Genomic DNA, 13,490 nt, shown 5'->3' on the forward strand with positions numbered 1-13,490 from the left:
ACTTATTGCAAACCATGTCCTTTGTCTTCAATAATTACAGAAAACGTACTCGATGTTTGCAAACCCTTGCAAGTTATGTCCTTTAGCACTAACTCAGTTAATCTTTGTGGTTAAATCTGACCAAATGGACCCCACATGAGGATATTTTTGTGGTTAAATCTGACCAAATGGACCCCACATGAGAGTAAAATGACCAGAATACCCTCATGTGGGGTCCATTTGGTCAGGTTTAACCACAAAAAAATAACTAAGTTATGGCTAAAGGACATAACTTGCAAGAGTTTGCAAACATCAAGTACGTTTTCTGTAATTATTGAAGACAGAGGACATGGTTTGCAATAAATGACATACATAAAGGACGATTTTTGTAATTTACTATTTAATATATTTTTAAACAAATACCTCTCTTTCCTACTTATCTTATATTACATATATAAATAATAAATTAAAATTAAATGTTATCCTAATTTATTAAAAATATAACTTTTTTATTATTTGGTATACAAAATTATATATATTCAACTCGTGTAAAACGCGGGGTTTTTAAAATTTAACTTTTTTTTATTATTTACTATACAATGTTACATTTATATAACTCATGTAATACACAAAGTTTTTAAAGATATAACTTTTTATCATCTGCTGTGTAAAATTAGATTTATTCAACACGTGTAATACACGGGATTTTTAAGGATATAATTTTTTTTTATTATTTGGTAGATTTTTCAACCCGACTATACACGGGTTTTTAAAGATACGATGTTTTTAGTATTTAATATACAAAATTACATTTATATCATATGTGTAATAAACATGGTTTTTAAAGATATAACTCTTTTTTTAAATCTATTCAACACGTGTAATATACGGGGTTTTTAAGGATGTAATTTTTCTATCATTTGATAGATTTATTCAACCCGATTATACATGGGTTTTTTAAAGATACAATGTTTTTAGTATTTAGTATACAAAATTACATTTATTTAATATGTGTAATACACATGGTTTTTAAAGATATAATTTTTTTTTATTATTTGATATATAAAATTACATTTATTTAACCCGTACAATATACGAGTTTCACAAAGATATAACTTTTTTATTATTTAATACATAAAATTACATTTATTCAACCCGTGTAATACACGTGGTTCTAACCTAGTTAAAAATTATACAACAAATAAAAGAACAAACTAAAACTTAAAAATCAAAAGAGTAAACTGCAATTTGTGTCCCTAAATATGTTGGTTGGCCGCGATCAAGTCAAGTCCCCAAGATGAAATTTTTGCTTCTCGCATCCCCAGTGTTGTAAAAACGCTACATATTGAGTCAAACTATACCCATATTCAGTTTATAATAGACACATTGACTTTTTAAGATATGATAATGCTATGTTTTGACCCAAGAAGTCAAAGTGTTGACGTATTGAATCTTTAATAAAGTGTCAGACTTTTCAAAGCATCACTGCACTATAATTGACCTCATAAGTCAAGTTATCCTTATATCAATTGTGCAATAGAGTAATTGAAGTGATTTAAATTGTCAAACTGTACCTATATAACTATTTGTTTAACCCAAATCAATAAGAAAAGATTAAAGTACAATTTTTATGAAGAAAAATTAAAATATATATGGATAGTATTTACATCCAGGCTCCTGGCATCACTGAAAATGTGATTAAGGTAACTGAATAAAGAAGAAGAAGATTCATTCTTTAATCAAAGTATAAAAAGATACATCGTTAACTAATAAGTACAGTACTTTAATAATTGATTAGTATACGAAGATAAAACTACACACATTGATAACAATAGAAACAAATAATAAGAATATAGGAAGTAACTAACCTGCTTCTATGATTGACAATTATCAAAATTGAGTCGATTGTAAGCAACATACGTGTACTTGATAAATTGTAGAGGATGTGTTTGTTTGACATATAATAATAAAATGGAGTATAAAAATATAGAGGGTTTAAATAAGTTATATTAGAGGGAAAAAAGTTACCTTTAGTGTTTAAAATATTTCAATTTTAATATCACCTCAATTATCATAGTTACGAAAGATAATCTTTTTTTCTGTAATGTTGGGGGGGGGGATAGTGCACGGTCCTCCCAACCGCCGGAGTGATCCCACTCCGGGAGCCGCTACCCGACCAGGCTAGCTCCGCGATGAATTCCCCTTGCCGAGTTCTTATCCTGGGCGACATGTGCCACTCCCAAGACTCGAACCTGGTTTTCTTTTTAACCAACTGGGGTAGCCCAGTTGGCCACCGACACCCACCTCTTCCCAGAGGTCCCTATTAATCAAATCTCATATAATTTTGATGGTTAATTTTATTACATTTGGAATTAAATATTTAGATATTGATGAAAAAATATGTCTCAATTAATTATTTAATTATTTTTTTTGAAACTTTATTTTATTCACATTTGAAATTAGATATTTAGTTGGATTCTCCATTACAATTATGATGATTTTAAAACTAATAATTTTATAACTAATAAATAAACAATAAACAAAAAATATTTAATTTGCAACACATCGAGAACAAGTTTAATCAATATTAATACAAATTATAAATTATAAAAAAATATAGATCTATAACCTATAATTCTATAATTGGTATTTAAATAATCAATATAAGATATATATATAAACACGTATTCATAATATATATTTTTAGTTATTAGTCTTGTAGGCTTAAAAATATAGATGTTATAGAAATGAAATATATTCTTTGATTGATAAAAGTTGACGAACCGGTTTTTCTATACATATATTATTTATTTATTATGAATTATGAATAAGTTATGAAAAATAAATATATGGTAAATGGTAACATCAACAAAAAGAATTAATTTTGTATACCATAAATAATGTTTCTATTCTTGATTTGAATATAAAATCGGTAAGTTATTTAAATCTAACTATAGAAGGGAATTTGTGATTAAGAAGAAGAATAGGTTGTAAATAGTTTTGCCGCTCAAAACACTTAAACGAGTGATATTAATTATATTGCCAAGTGACAATAATAGGCTTAAGTTCATGACAAGTGGCATAAATTGGTTTTGCTTTATTATAGCTCATAGATAAAGATTGTATGAAACATTTAAATAACATGAAACATGAGAGATTATTATATAAAGACGATTCTATACATATATCCTTGCCTTCTAATTCTTTATTGTTTCACATCATCAAACACTCGTTTCACGTATGCGTAAAGAATTGTTTTAAACTCAGCAGTTTAACCCCCAAACAACCGTATAATCTATAGGTAAACAATCGTTTAACGTATACGCAAATGATTGAGGAAGCTATGATTTAAGGTCATGGGGTGTACTCTAACATTTGGGGTGTTAACGGTGACATGACATGTTAACCGGCATTACAAACCACTTTCTCTTTGTGTTAATGGGTATTAAGTGAGTTATTTGTTAACATGTTAATTGGATGTTAAGATATCGAATTAATTATTATTATTTTTTAATCCAAAAACCACGAAGTCAATATTTAATTTATAGTCGGGTGGGTCGTAGGTTTTTCCCTTTAATTCCATTTGAATTAAGAAATATCTTGAAAACAAACACCTACCGCCAGACGTCACTAATCTGCTTTTGGATGATGGCAGAACACGGCGGAGACGGCGACAACGAAGTTGAAGATAAGGGTTCCGGTAACATCAACATCAAAGTTTCTTTTGGTTCAAACAGTTTCGACGTCTTTACCACCCCTCAATCCACCTTCGGTACTTTCCCAAATTTCAATTGTTTCTTTATACTACTCATAACAAACATTCTGTTTATATTATATTATTAGGCTGCATTCTAAAATTATGTTAGGGTGGGTTTTGGGTGTTTAATTGTTATTTTTACCATCATTCGCTTTATTTATTTGATTGAGGTGTATATTTCACTTGGTAGTTAATCAAGTGACCAAAGGGGCACTGCTCGAGTGGTATCCGGATGACTTTCTCGGGTCACTGGTTAGAGTCTCGTTCGTGACAAAATGTCATGCGTGAGCCAGAAAGTGGCCTTTCTGGTGGTGGGTTTCCCCTGGAATTGGTGACGGGCCAGGTCACCAGCGCTGCCTGCGATCACACGCGTGGGAGGCCTTTTGCCTATGGGTGTACGCGGGTGGCCGGGCTTTGTTGGGCGATAAGAAAAATACAGTGAAATGTAGCTAATGATTTGGTTCTTAAATCAGTAGTTGTTATTAACAGTGAGCTGGTTTTGATGTTTTGTAATCTCATGGATGAAAGTTTATGTTGACTGTATATCTTACCGATCGACGCATAGGTCTCGCCTGTGGCCTAGGCGCAAAAAAGCGCGGGCCTGAGAAAAAAAAAGCGCACAACAAAAAAACTTAAAATATTTTTATATAATAGAAACTTAATACTATTCTTCAAATAAAATAAAACTAAAGCTATTATATAACATTTTATATCGTCTATTTAGTACCAAAAGTTATAAATGCTTGATTATAAGTGTAGAAAAATAGTTTTCGTTAGATAAAAGTAGGAAATCTAGCTGGAATCTTGCCAGAATTTAAAGAATTTGGCCAGAAACTCTCCAGAATCTAGGAATCTCGCTGGAATATGCGCAGGAACCACACTTGGAGAATTAAAGAGCAATTTCCTTGACTTAAGGCGCAATCGCCTCGCCTTGCTAGGAAATTGGGTCTAGGCGCAAAAGGCGATGGCTTTTAACAACTATGGTTGAAACAAATAGCATCATACTTTTTGAAGATGAAATTGCTATAGCGCGTGTGTTTTCATTTCATCAAGAGACTATTACTCATTTATGTTACGTAAATATAAACAGAAAATGTTACCTTAAACTATTGTCTGTTCTTTTATTGTTACCTTAAACTTATCAAATGTTATTGTCTGTTTGTTTATTTGTTAATGAAGGTGATTTGAAAGGGGTGATTGCAAAAGAAACTGGTTTAGATCCAACTGCGCTAAACGTGTTGTTCAGAGGAAAAGAGAACGATGATCATGAAAGTCTGGAAATGGCGGGTGTGAAGGACAATTCAAAGGTTACGTTAATTGAGAATACATCTACCGAAAATGACGATCTTGAAAAGGTTGAAGAAATTAAGGAAAACATCGAGGAGGTATCAAGAGGGCTTGAGGCTGTTAATCGAGTAAGAGAGGAGAATAATCAGTTTGAAGAACAGGTATCTTATTTTCTTTGATTTGAGTGGTTTAAACGAGTAACTTCTAGTATGGGTCGATATCTAATATGTTATATTTACGAAAAAAAATCACCAAAGGAGCCATTTTCTGCCAGAAATTCATAAACATTTACGCGTATAACCATAAGATACGCGACTGCTTTATCGGACTTTTATCCCATCAATGCAGCCTAATACACGACCACCATTTTTCGCGTATTTTAGGTGGTTAGTTTAGAGACTGTCGTCTGTTCGGGGACTCAAGTGGCAGATAAAGATTTTATATTTTTAACGGAGATGCTGATGAGGCAGTTGCTGAAATTGGACGGAATTGATGCTGAAGGAGAAGGGAGAATACAAAGAAGATTGGAGGTCACTTTCTTTTACTGCTATTGCTATTGATTTACAACCTTTTTTAGTAATTAGTTTCTTTATTTATTAGTCTCAGCACAATATGCTATTAAAAACATGTACATAAATGAACCAAACGAACACGAACAAAGGCATATTCGTGTTCTTTCATTTAACTTTAACCGAGCACGAACATATAATCGAACACATTTTTTGTTCATGTACGTTTATTAAGAAATTGGCATCTTCGTGTTTGTTTGTGTTCGTTCGTAAAAAACCTAAATGAACAGTTCACGAACATAACCAAACAAACTTAAACAAATATAATTTAGCAATGAATAAACAACACAAATGAACATAATTGAACAAACATAAATGAACACAAATGAACAATATTGTCTACACATAAACAAACATAAAGTAAATTTTTATGTAAATTAGTGATAAATTACGATAAATTCCATTGGAAAACTCATTTTTATTGCTAGAGAGCCCAATTACCAATTAGTTATATTTACGTAAGTAGTTAGAATGTTCCTTTTATTTTTAATATTTATATAAATATAACTACTTATGTATCTAAATTGAAGCGAACATAAATGAATGTACACATAATAAACAGACGTTCCCGAACATAAATGAACGATAAATTGTGTTCACGGTCGTTCGTTTATTAAATAAACGAACTTCCCGCCGAACAAGTTCACGAATAGTTCAGGAATAAATTGTGTTCGGTTCGTTTACAGGCCTAGGTGAGACTTGTCAAATGGTTTAAAAGTGGTCCGATGTTTACTCAAGTGCTTATAGAGTTACAACCGTTTAAATTAGTTTTTGTAATTAGTTATTTCACTTAACCCTATGGATAAAAAGGTTTTTGGCGGGTCAATAGACCTGTCGGCTGTCTCAAACATTTCCCTTTAGAACATGTTGCACACTTTGTCTTGATGGTTTGTTCCGCAAGATTCATCTTTATCGGAGGGTGTTTTAGACATTTGATCAATAATATTATTGTTATTATTAATTGTTTGTTCCAGGTACGTCGCGTTCAGGGCCTTGTTGAAAAGTTGGATGATCTTAGGGCAAAGAACTCTAATCCTACTAGCAGTGTCCCCGATGAACCTTCTTTGCCGCCTTCTTCTTCAAAGGTGGATCAAGAATGTGAAGTATCTTAATAATCATACATCCAGTTTTCTTCATATTATTATTATTCTTTTATCTGGTTTGTGAGAAAAATATAAATATGAATGTGGTTCTCACGATTTACAGATGTAATGATTATTCGGTCAAACGCTAGGCGGGCTAGCAACAGTTTTTGGAGATCACGAGTATGTGGGTGCTTGAATACTCGTATATGGGTTAAAGACTTGTACACATTCTGTTCTGGTTGAACCAAATTAAGGAGGTGTTTGGATGTGGATTAAGAATTAATTAGTGTGTTCATAAGTCTTTGTTAATGTCAAACAGCATAAACTGAAGCGAATTGGTCGATTCAACAGGTTTGGCCAACGGGTTGTGGATTGAAAAACCAAACTTAACGGTATGCTCAGGGTTTATGTCGCGGAATGGTCTTACAAGCTGATCTTGATGAATCATTAAATGTGTACGCGTGCGTGTGTATGTGTCTAGTATTCACTAACATATAGTTAATTCATACTAATACTAATAAAGTTGATAAAGAAAAGGTCTACACTTTCAAACAAATCCATTTTTGGATGGTTTCGCTGGTCCGACCAAATCTAGTCAGTTTGATTTATTTCCTTTTAAAGCTGTAGTTACTGGTTCGGCTTAGAAATTCTAAAAATCGGCTAAACTTGATTCTTAACATCCCTAATAGAGTGTAACAAAACATCTACAAATTCCAAACCTTTGTACATACAAACACTCTTTACATAAAAACACAATCATCGTCGTCCAAATCCAATTGTCGCCAAGTAAATACAACGTAAACATAATCAAACAGTCATCGCTAACAAACTCTGTTTCACATGTGAATAATCTTTCCCATACTTTTTCCCGTCTTCGCAGTTTTCACTAAAACTATCAACCAATCAAGATTTTTTCCTATTCCTACTTTGGTCTCGGTTTCCATCCCCATTGAGACTTAACGCTTGCAGAAGTCACTCTAACCGGGCTTTTAACCCCACACGGCGGCTTATGCTTATGCTTGTGCTTCGTACGCCACGGGAACAGCCCATCTAGCCCAAGCCCACACCCTTTCGGCGAACTATTGATCATTTGCGTCTTACACTTATCGCGTTGATTACTAATACTCTTCGGAATAGGAAGCCCAGACGAAAGAGCAAGCGCTTTAGCATCCGAAAGAAACCGTTGAATAATAAAACTAGGTGACTGATTCCCACCAGAATCCAACTCCACTCCATCCAACATATTACTATTCCGTTTCGCCATCTCGGCAGACTCCACCATGTCAATAGCAGCCGACAACGAAAACGTGTCCATCGCGTCCGAGAAATCATCATCCCCGTCGTATTCTTGTTCCACAACCTTCCTTCCGGGTGGTGGACGTGGCGGTGGGACCGTAAACTCGTCATCAAGTTGAGTTCCTATGTCTTTTGGTTTACCAGCTGAAAGTTCCCATGAAAAGGGAACACGGTTACGCGAGTCCCATGATGCGGCTCGCGGGTGGATGATCGGGGCGTTGGGCCGTCTGGTTGATAGTAATGGTGCATCAAGGTTGAGTTTTCTTTGGTGTTTTGGTTGTGTAGCCATTGATGATAGTTGTGTTTGAAAGTTGGTTGTTATAATAATAAAGTGGTTGTATAAGATAGTGTAGAAAAGTAGGGAGTTATGTGCATCTCGTGTTGTGACTAAAAAGTTATAACTTTAGAACCTCACAGATGTTGAAAAGTACATGTGTCACGACACCGTATCAATGCTGAAAGTTATCGTAAGTACGAAAACTAGACTGCGTAGCACTTCAGTTACAAACGGTAGTTTGTAAGATAGTAAATTGTTGTTTTAATATGTTTATTATCACTTATATATTTTTCTCGAAGCTGAGTTGTAAGTAATAATTTGTTATTGAGACGCTATTTTATGTTTAATTATGTTAATCTAGAATATGTCAAGTATGTTTGGATAATTATGTTAGAGGCTGTTTGTTTACCTCTTAATGAGGCTCTTAATGATTCAGACCTCTTACTGGTTCAGTACTTAATGGTTCAGACTGTTTGTTTCACGAGCTGATGTCTGAATGGTTCAGACATTTGCCTCTAAATGGTTAAGATTTATACAGAGTCTGAATGGTTAAGACCTCTAATCTGAATTGGTCAGACATTTGCCTCTGAACGGTTAACCATTATACAGGCTCTTAATGGTTCAGACCTCTTACCGGTTCAGCACTTAATGGTTCAGACCTCTTACCGGTTCAGCATTTAACCATTCAGATATTGCCAAACAGCCCCTTAGTATAATTTGGGTGGATCTACATATTGTCTGTGAGGAAAGATGCATATATTATTCAAAATTTAACATATGTTCGTTTGTGTTCATGAACGCTTGTTTGTGTTCTTTTATGTTCATGAACGTTAGTATGTGTTCGTTATCTAAAATTAACGAACAAACACAGACGAACATGATCATTTCATTTTTTTAATCAACGAACCTGAAAACTTCATATCTTTAATGAAAGAACAAAAACATGAAATTTTGTTCGGTAAGTATTATTCATGAACAGTTCGTAAATACGTTTATTTTCTTTAACGAACAAACAAGTACATGACCTTGTTTGTATCCTTCAGTTTGTTTGCAACCCTAGCACCGAGTGTTTATTTTCATCAAAATGATTAGAGTTCAAATCTTACAATAAGGGATGGATTTTAGGAGCATATTTACATTTACATTCTATAATTCTATAAATTAGGAACAATTTTGTGCATAAGGGTTGTAATTCATGTTTTGGGGGGTTTTTAAAAAAAAGTTGATTTTTTAATTTTAACCCAAAAGCTTTTTATATTTTACAATTTTAACCCATATAAATTGTTTTTATTAACTTAAAAGTTTCATTATTTTCAATTTAACCTCACAATATTTTTACCTTCAACTTTGGTCCATGTACTTTTCCTCTTTTGCAAATTTTCGTTTTACGTTTCGTTCTAAATTTTGCGAGTTAAGACGGCGTGACGTGCGTGTGTCGTTTAACGTTTTTTTGTTTCGTTCAAAATTATGCGAGTTAACACGACGCAACATGCATGTGTGGTTCAATGTTTTACATTTATTTTTTTTCGTTTGACAAGTTCGTCGCAACGCGCGGGTCCTGAATCGACTCAGTGTTGGTAGTCGCTGACGGTGGTGTGACATTAGTGCTATTTGGTATAGTTTTACGCCCCCGCCGCAACGCGGGGGAGCTTAAATCTAGTTCTAAATAAAGGATAGTCTCTGCCGTTCAGAAAAATCAAAATGTATTCTTTGGTTATTGGTGTAGTAAATGTGCATGTGTAAAAGTAGTCCAAGTACTAGACAAATATTTAATGGAATATTGATGATTTAAACGACTTTTGAATACACACGAGTTGAACGCTAATAATGAAATAATTGAATATGAATTGTTCGTTCATTTGTATTGATAAGTAACCAATTACTTTTACTTAAAAACTATTTGGAGAAATTGTATATAACTAGTAAATTTACCCGCGCGTTGCAGCGACGCCAAAACTTAAAGTAACTCGAATTTATACCGTATAATGAAAACGTATCATGTTTAACCTAACTTGTTTCCAAACTAAATTTACGTCAAAACGTAAACTAACTACAAACGTACAAAACCTAAGCATGAAACGTATTATATTTGGCCTGACTTGTTTGCGAAAGAAACTTACATTGAAACATAAACCAACTTAAATTTATGGCGACACGTACATAAAAATAAACACGTAAGAAAATAATGCTATTTATGTTAAAGAATGGTGCGGCGCCCTGCGGCGGAGTTGAAGCGTAAAGTAACTCGAATTTATACTGTATAATGAAAACGTATTATAACTAAACTGACTCATTTTCGAAAATAATTTATTTCAAAATAACGTAGATCAACTGAAAACAAACATAAAAATAAATACCAAAATGGATTATATTTGACCCGACTTATTTCTAAAAAAAAAGGTTATAGCAAAACGTAAATCAACTTAATTTATATCGATATGTATGCATGTAAATTCATGGCCAGCCCTTAGGGTGGGCGGGGAGGACCACCAGTCAGGGTCCGATAGTTCGAAGGGCACGTTATTTAAAAAAAATCTGATATGTAAATGTAAAAATAAATATATTAATGGGTATGCTCATACAAACACCAACATTGGCCCTCTTACAAAACTATTTTTATGGTTTAGATTAGTTATTAGCCCATTGCCATTAGGTTTAAACTTTTAATGAGCCCAATACCCAATTTCGTTAAGGCCTAAGGACACGTTTTTTCAAACTCGAACAGGGTACATGAATTCTCAGAGCCGGATGTAAATCTCGATTACAAAGTTTTTAAAAAAGTTGAAGGGTTACAAGTACTCGTACTAAAGTTTGAATAATAACAATGAAAGAAAAAAAAGTTAAGTGATAATGATAACAATAATAAAGAAAAGATAAAAAAGAAAAAAAAAAACAAAAGACACCAAAATCAAAAAATTAAAATAAAATAAAACTACTGTACATCTCACTTGAATTTGTAAGTATATAGAACTAGTGGGGTTCAACCCTTGCGTTGTGATGGGGACCTTACCAAACACATGCTATAACAAGCGATAGAGAAAACCCAAAAAATAAAGTTGTAACATAACCAAAAAAATATCTACACGTGTTCGGTTCGTTGGATGAAAAAATAACCACTAAACAGTTATGATATTGATATATTTTTCATTTCTCTAAGTTTTTAATTTTTTATTTTCAACATTTATATAAAATTTATAGTATGAGAACATCTAATAGTTGCTTAAATTTTGATTTTCTATATTATCCACTATTAATTAACAATTTTTCTTTCTCCACAGAGTTTTACTGTTCAATTTTACTTTCATTCTATTTGTATATGATACATGTCTGTAAGTAGCAGCAAAGAGAAATTTGGTTACCAGGTAAAGGTTATGTGAGTTTTGAATAGATGAGCATTTTGTTTTAGTTGTATTGAGGTTTATATTTGATAGCTAGGTTCTTTGTTCAGATTGATGTAAGAAGTGAGTTCATATTAGCCGGCCCCACATCCAGCAGCAACGTGTTAGGTCAAGAACACGATTCACACAAACAATAGAACAATAATCAGCAAGCTTGCACACTCACACACACACACACTCTAATTCACAAGAACACAAGATTTATAGTGGTTCGATCAAGCTTGATCTACATCCACTCTCCACAACTAGTTTTCTTTGTATTAGGTGCTCCAGAAGTTTACGGTACATGAAGAGAAGTATTTATATGGGTTACAATTAGGGTTGTTGACTTTACTACATAAACAGAGAAACTCCTGCTAGCTGCAGAAGGAGTGTAACACATAACACCCCTGCTAGATTGCTAGATGCAGAAGGAGTGTAACAACACCCCTGCTAGTTAAATCCTCCACAACCCAACAATCTCCCACTTGGAGGCTTTGACGACTTCAAACTGCTCTTCTTAAAACTTCATCTTCATAAGTACCTCTGAAAACTCTTCATCTTTACTAGTTGTGGGCGGCCTTCTCATCAGTTAACCTGAAGGCCAGTTGAAGCTATGCAAAGCTTCAACTTCTCTAAGGTGACAACCTTAGTCAACATATCAGCTGGATTTTCAGTTCCTTTGATCTTCTTTAACTTCAGAGTGCCATCACTGACTTGATCTCTGATAAAGCGATATCTCAATTGTATATGTTTCGTCTTCGAATGGAAGACATGGTTCTTTGCAAGGTGTATTGCACTTTGATTGTCACAGAACAGTGCACAATCAACTTGTTCCTTGCCAAGCTCTTTGAGAAAATTCTTCAACCAAATAAGCTCTTTGCTTGCTTCAGCAACTGCCATATACTCCGCTTATGTGGTTGATAAGGCAACACTTTTCTGAAGTTTGGACATCCAACTTACAGCAGTGCCTCCCACTGGAAAGACATACCCTGTGGTGCTTTTGAATGACTCTTTACACCCACCAAGGTCCGCGTCCGCAAAACCCTTCAGAATATCATCTTTCCCCTTAAATTGCAATGCCACTTTTGAAGTTAGCTTTAAATATCTTAGCAGCCATTTAACTGCTTCCCAATGTTCTCTTCCCGGATTGGACATAAACTGACTAACAACTCCCACTGCATGAGCAATATCTGGTCTTGTGCATACCATTGCATACATGAGGCTACCAACTGCAGATGCATACGGAACTTTAGCCATTTCTGCTTTGTCTTCATCTGATCTGGGTGACTGAACTTTAGAAAGCTTAAAGTGACTTCCCAAAAGTGTGCTTCTGATCTTGGCATCTTTAAGGCTGAATCTCTTTAACACTTTCTCAATGTACTTCTCTTGAGAGAGTGTCAAAGAGCCATCTTCTTTGTTTCTGAAAATACTCATCCTGAGTATTTGGTTTGCAGCTCCCAAGTCTTTCATCTCAAATTCTTCAGACATTTGTTTCTTCAACTTCTTGATCTCTGTCATGTCTGAACCGGCAATTAATATATCATCCACATAGAGTAGTAGAATGATATAAGAACCCTTAAACTTCTTGATGTAACAACAATGGTCATTGTCACATCTCTTGTAACCAACTCTTCTCATGAAGTTATCAAACTTCAAGTACCATTGTCTGGGCGCTTGTTTCAGACCATACAAGCTCTTCTTCCATTTACACACCAAGTTTTCTTTGCCTTTAACCTGAAAACCTTCTGGTTGTGTCATGTAGATGTCTTCTTCTAGGTCACCATGTAGAAAAGCTGTCTTGACATCTAGTTGCTCTAGATGCAAGCCCTCTGCTGCTACAATACTGAGAACAAGTCTGAT

General features: G+C 34.0%; 2 protein-coding genes across 3 annotated transcripts; one reads left to right on the top strand and one right to left on the bottom strand.

Annotated features, from left to right (window-relative positions):
- The first annotated feature begins 3,563 nt into the window (after nucleotides 1-3,563).
- On the top strand, nucleotides 3,564-7,124 carry LOC110884815 (BAG family molecular chaperone regulator 4). Of its 2 annotated transcripts, XM_022132529.2 has the most exons (5): nucleotides 3,564-3,751; nucleotides 4,916-5,184; nucleotides 5,407-5,553; nucleotides 6,567-6,677; nucleotides 6,799-7,124. In XM_022132529.2, the coding sequence occupies exons 1-5, from the start codon at nucleotides 3,625-3,627 to the stop codon at nucleotides 6,802-6,804; spliced, it is 660 nt and encodes a 219-aa protein (XP_021988221.1). In that variant the 5' UTR covers nucleotides 3,564-3,624; the 3' UTR covers nucleotides 6,805-7,124. The 2 variants fall into 2 exon arrangements, with proteins under 2 accessions (XP_021988221.1, XP_021988220.1); XM_022132528.2 differs by having other exon boundaries at nucleotides 6,567-7,124.
- Nucleotides 7,125-7,554: 430 nt separating this feature from the next.
- On the bottom strand, nucleotides 7,555-8,309 carry LOC110884817. Its single transcript, XM_022132530.2, has one exon. It carries the CDS (start codon nucleotides 8,260-8,262, stop codon nucleotides 7,600-7,602), a length of 663 nt encoding a protein of 220 aa, XP_021988222.1. The 5' UTR covers nucleotides 8,263-8,309; the 3' UTR covers nucleotides 7,555-7,599.
- Nucleotides 8,310-13,490: the final 5,181 nt, after the last annotated feature.

Source organism: Helianthus annuus, chromosome 10, assembly GCF_002127325.2.
Source record: "Helianthus annuus cultivar XRQ/B chromosome 10, HanXRQr2.0-SUNRISE, whole genome shotgun sequence".
NCBI classification, from domain to species: Eukaryota; Viridiplantae; Streptophyta; class Magnoliopsida; order Asterales; family Asteraceae; genus Helianthus; species Helianthus annuus.

What these genes read in the sequence shown, in the direction of transcription:
- LOC110884817 (XM_022132530.2), bottom strand. Translation starts at nt 8,262, where the DNA reads ATGGCTACACAACCAAAACACCAAAGAAAACTCAACCTTGATGCACCA.
- LOC110884815 (XM_022132528.2), top strand. Translation starts at nt 3,625, where the DNA reads ATGATGGCAGAACACGGCGGAGACGGCGACAACGAAGTTGAAGATAAG. An exon ending in ATAATCAGTTTGAAGAACAG is followed by an intron (nt 5,185 to 5,406) that starts GTATCTTATTTT and finishes CGCGTATTTTAG; the next exon opens with GTGGTTAGTTTAGAGACTGT. An exon ending in GAATACAAAGAAGATTGGAG is followed by an intron (nt 5,554 to 6,566) that starts GTCACTTTCTTT and finishes TGTTTGTTCCAG; the next exon opens with GTACGTCGCGTTCAGGGCCT.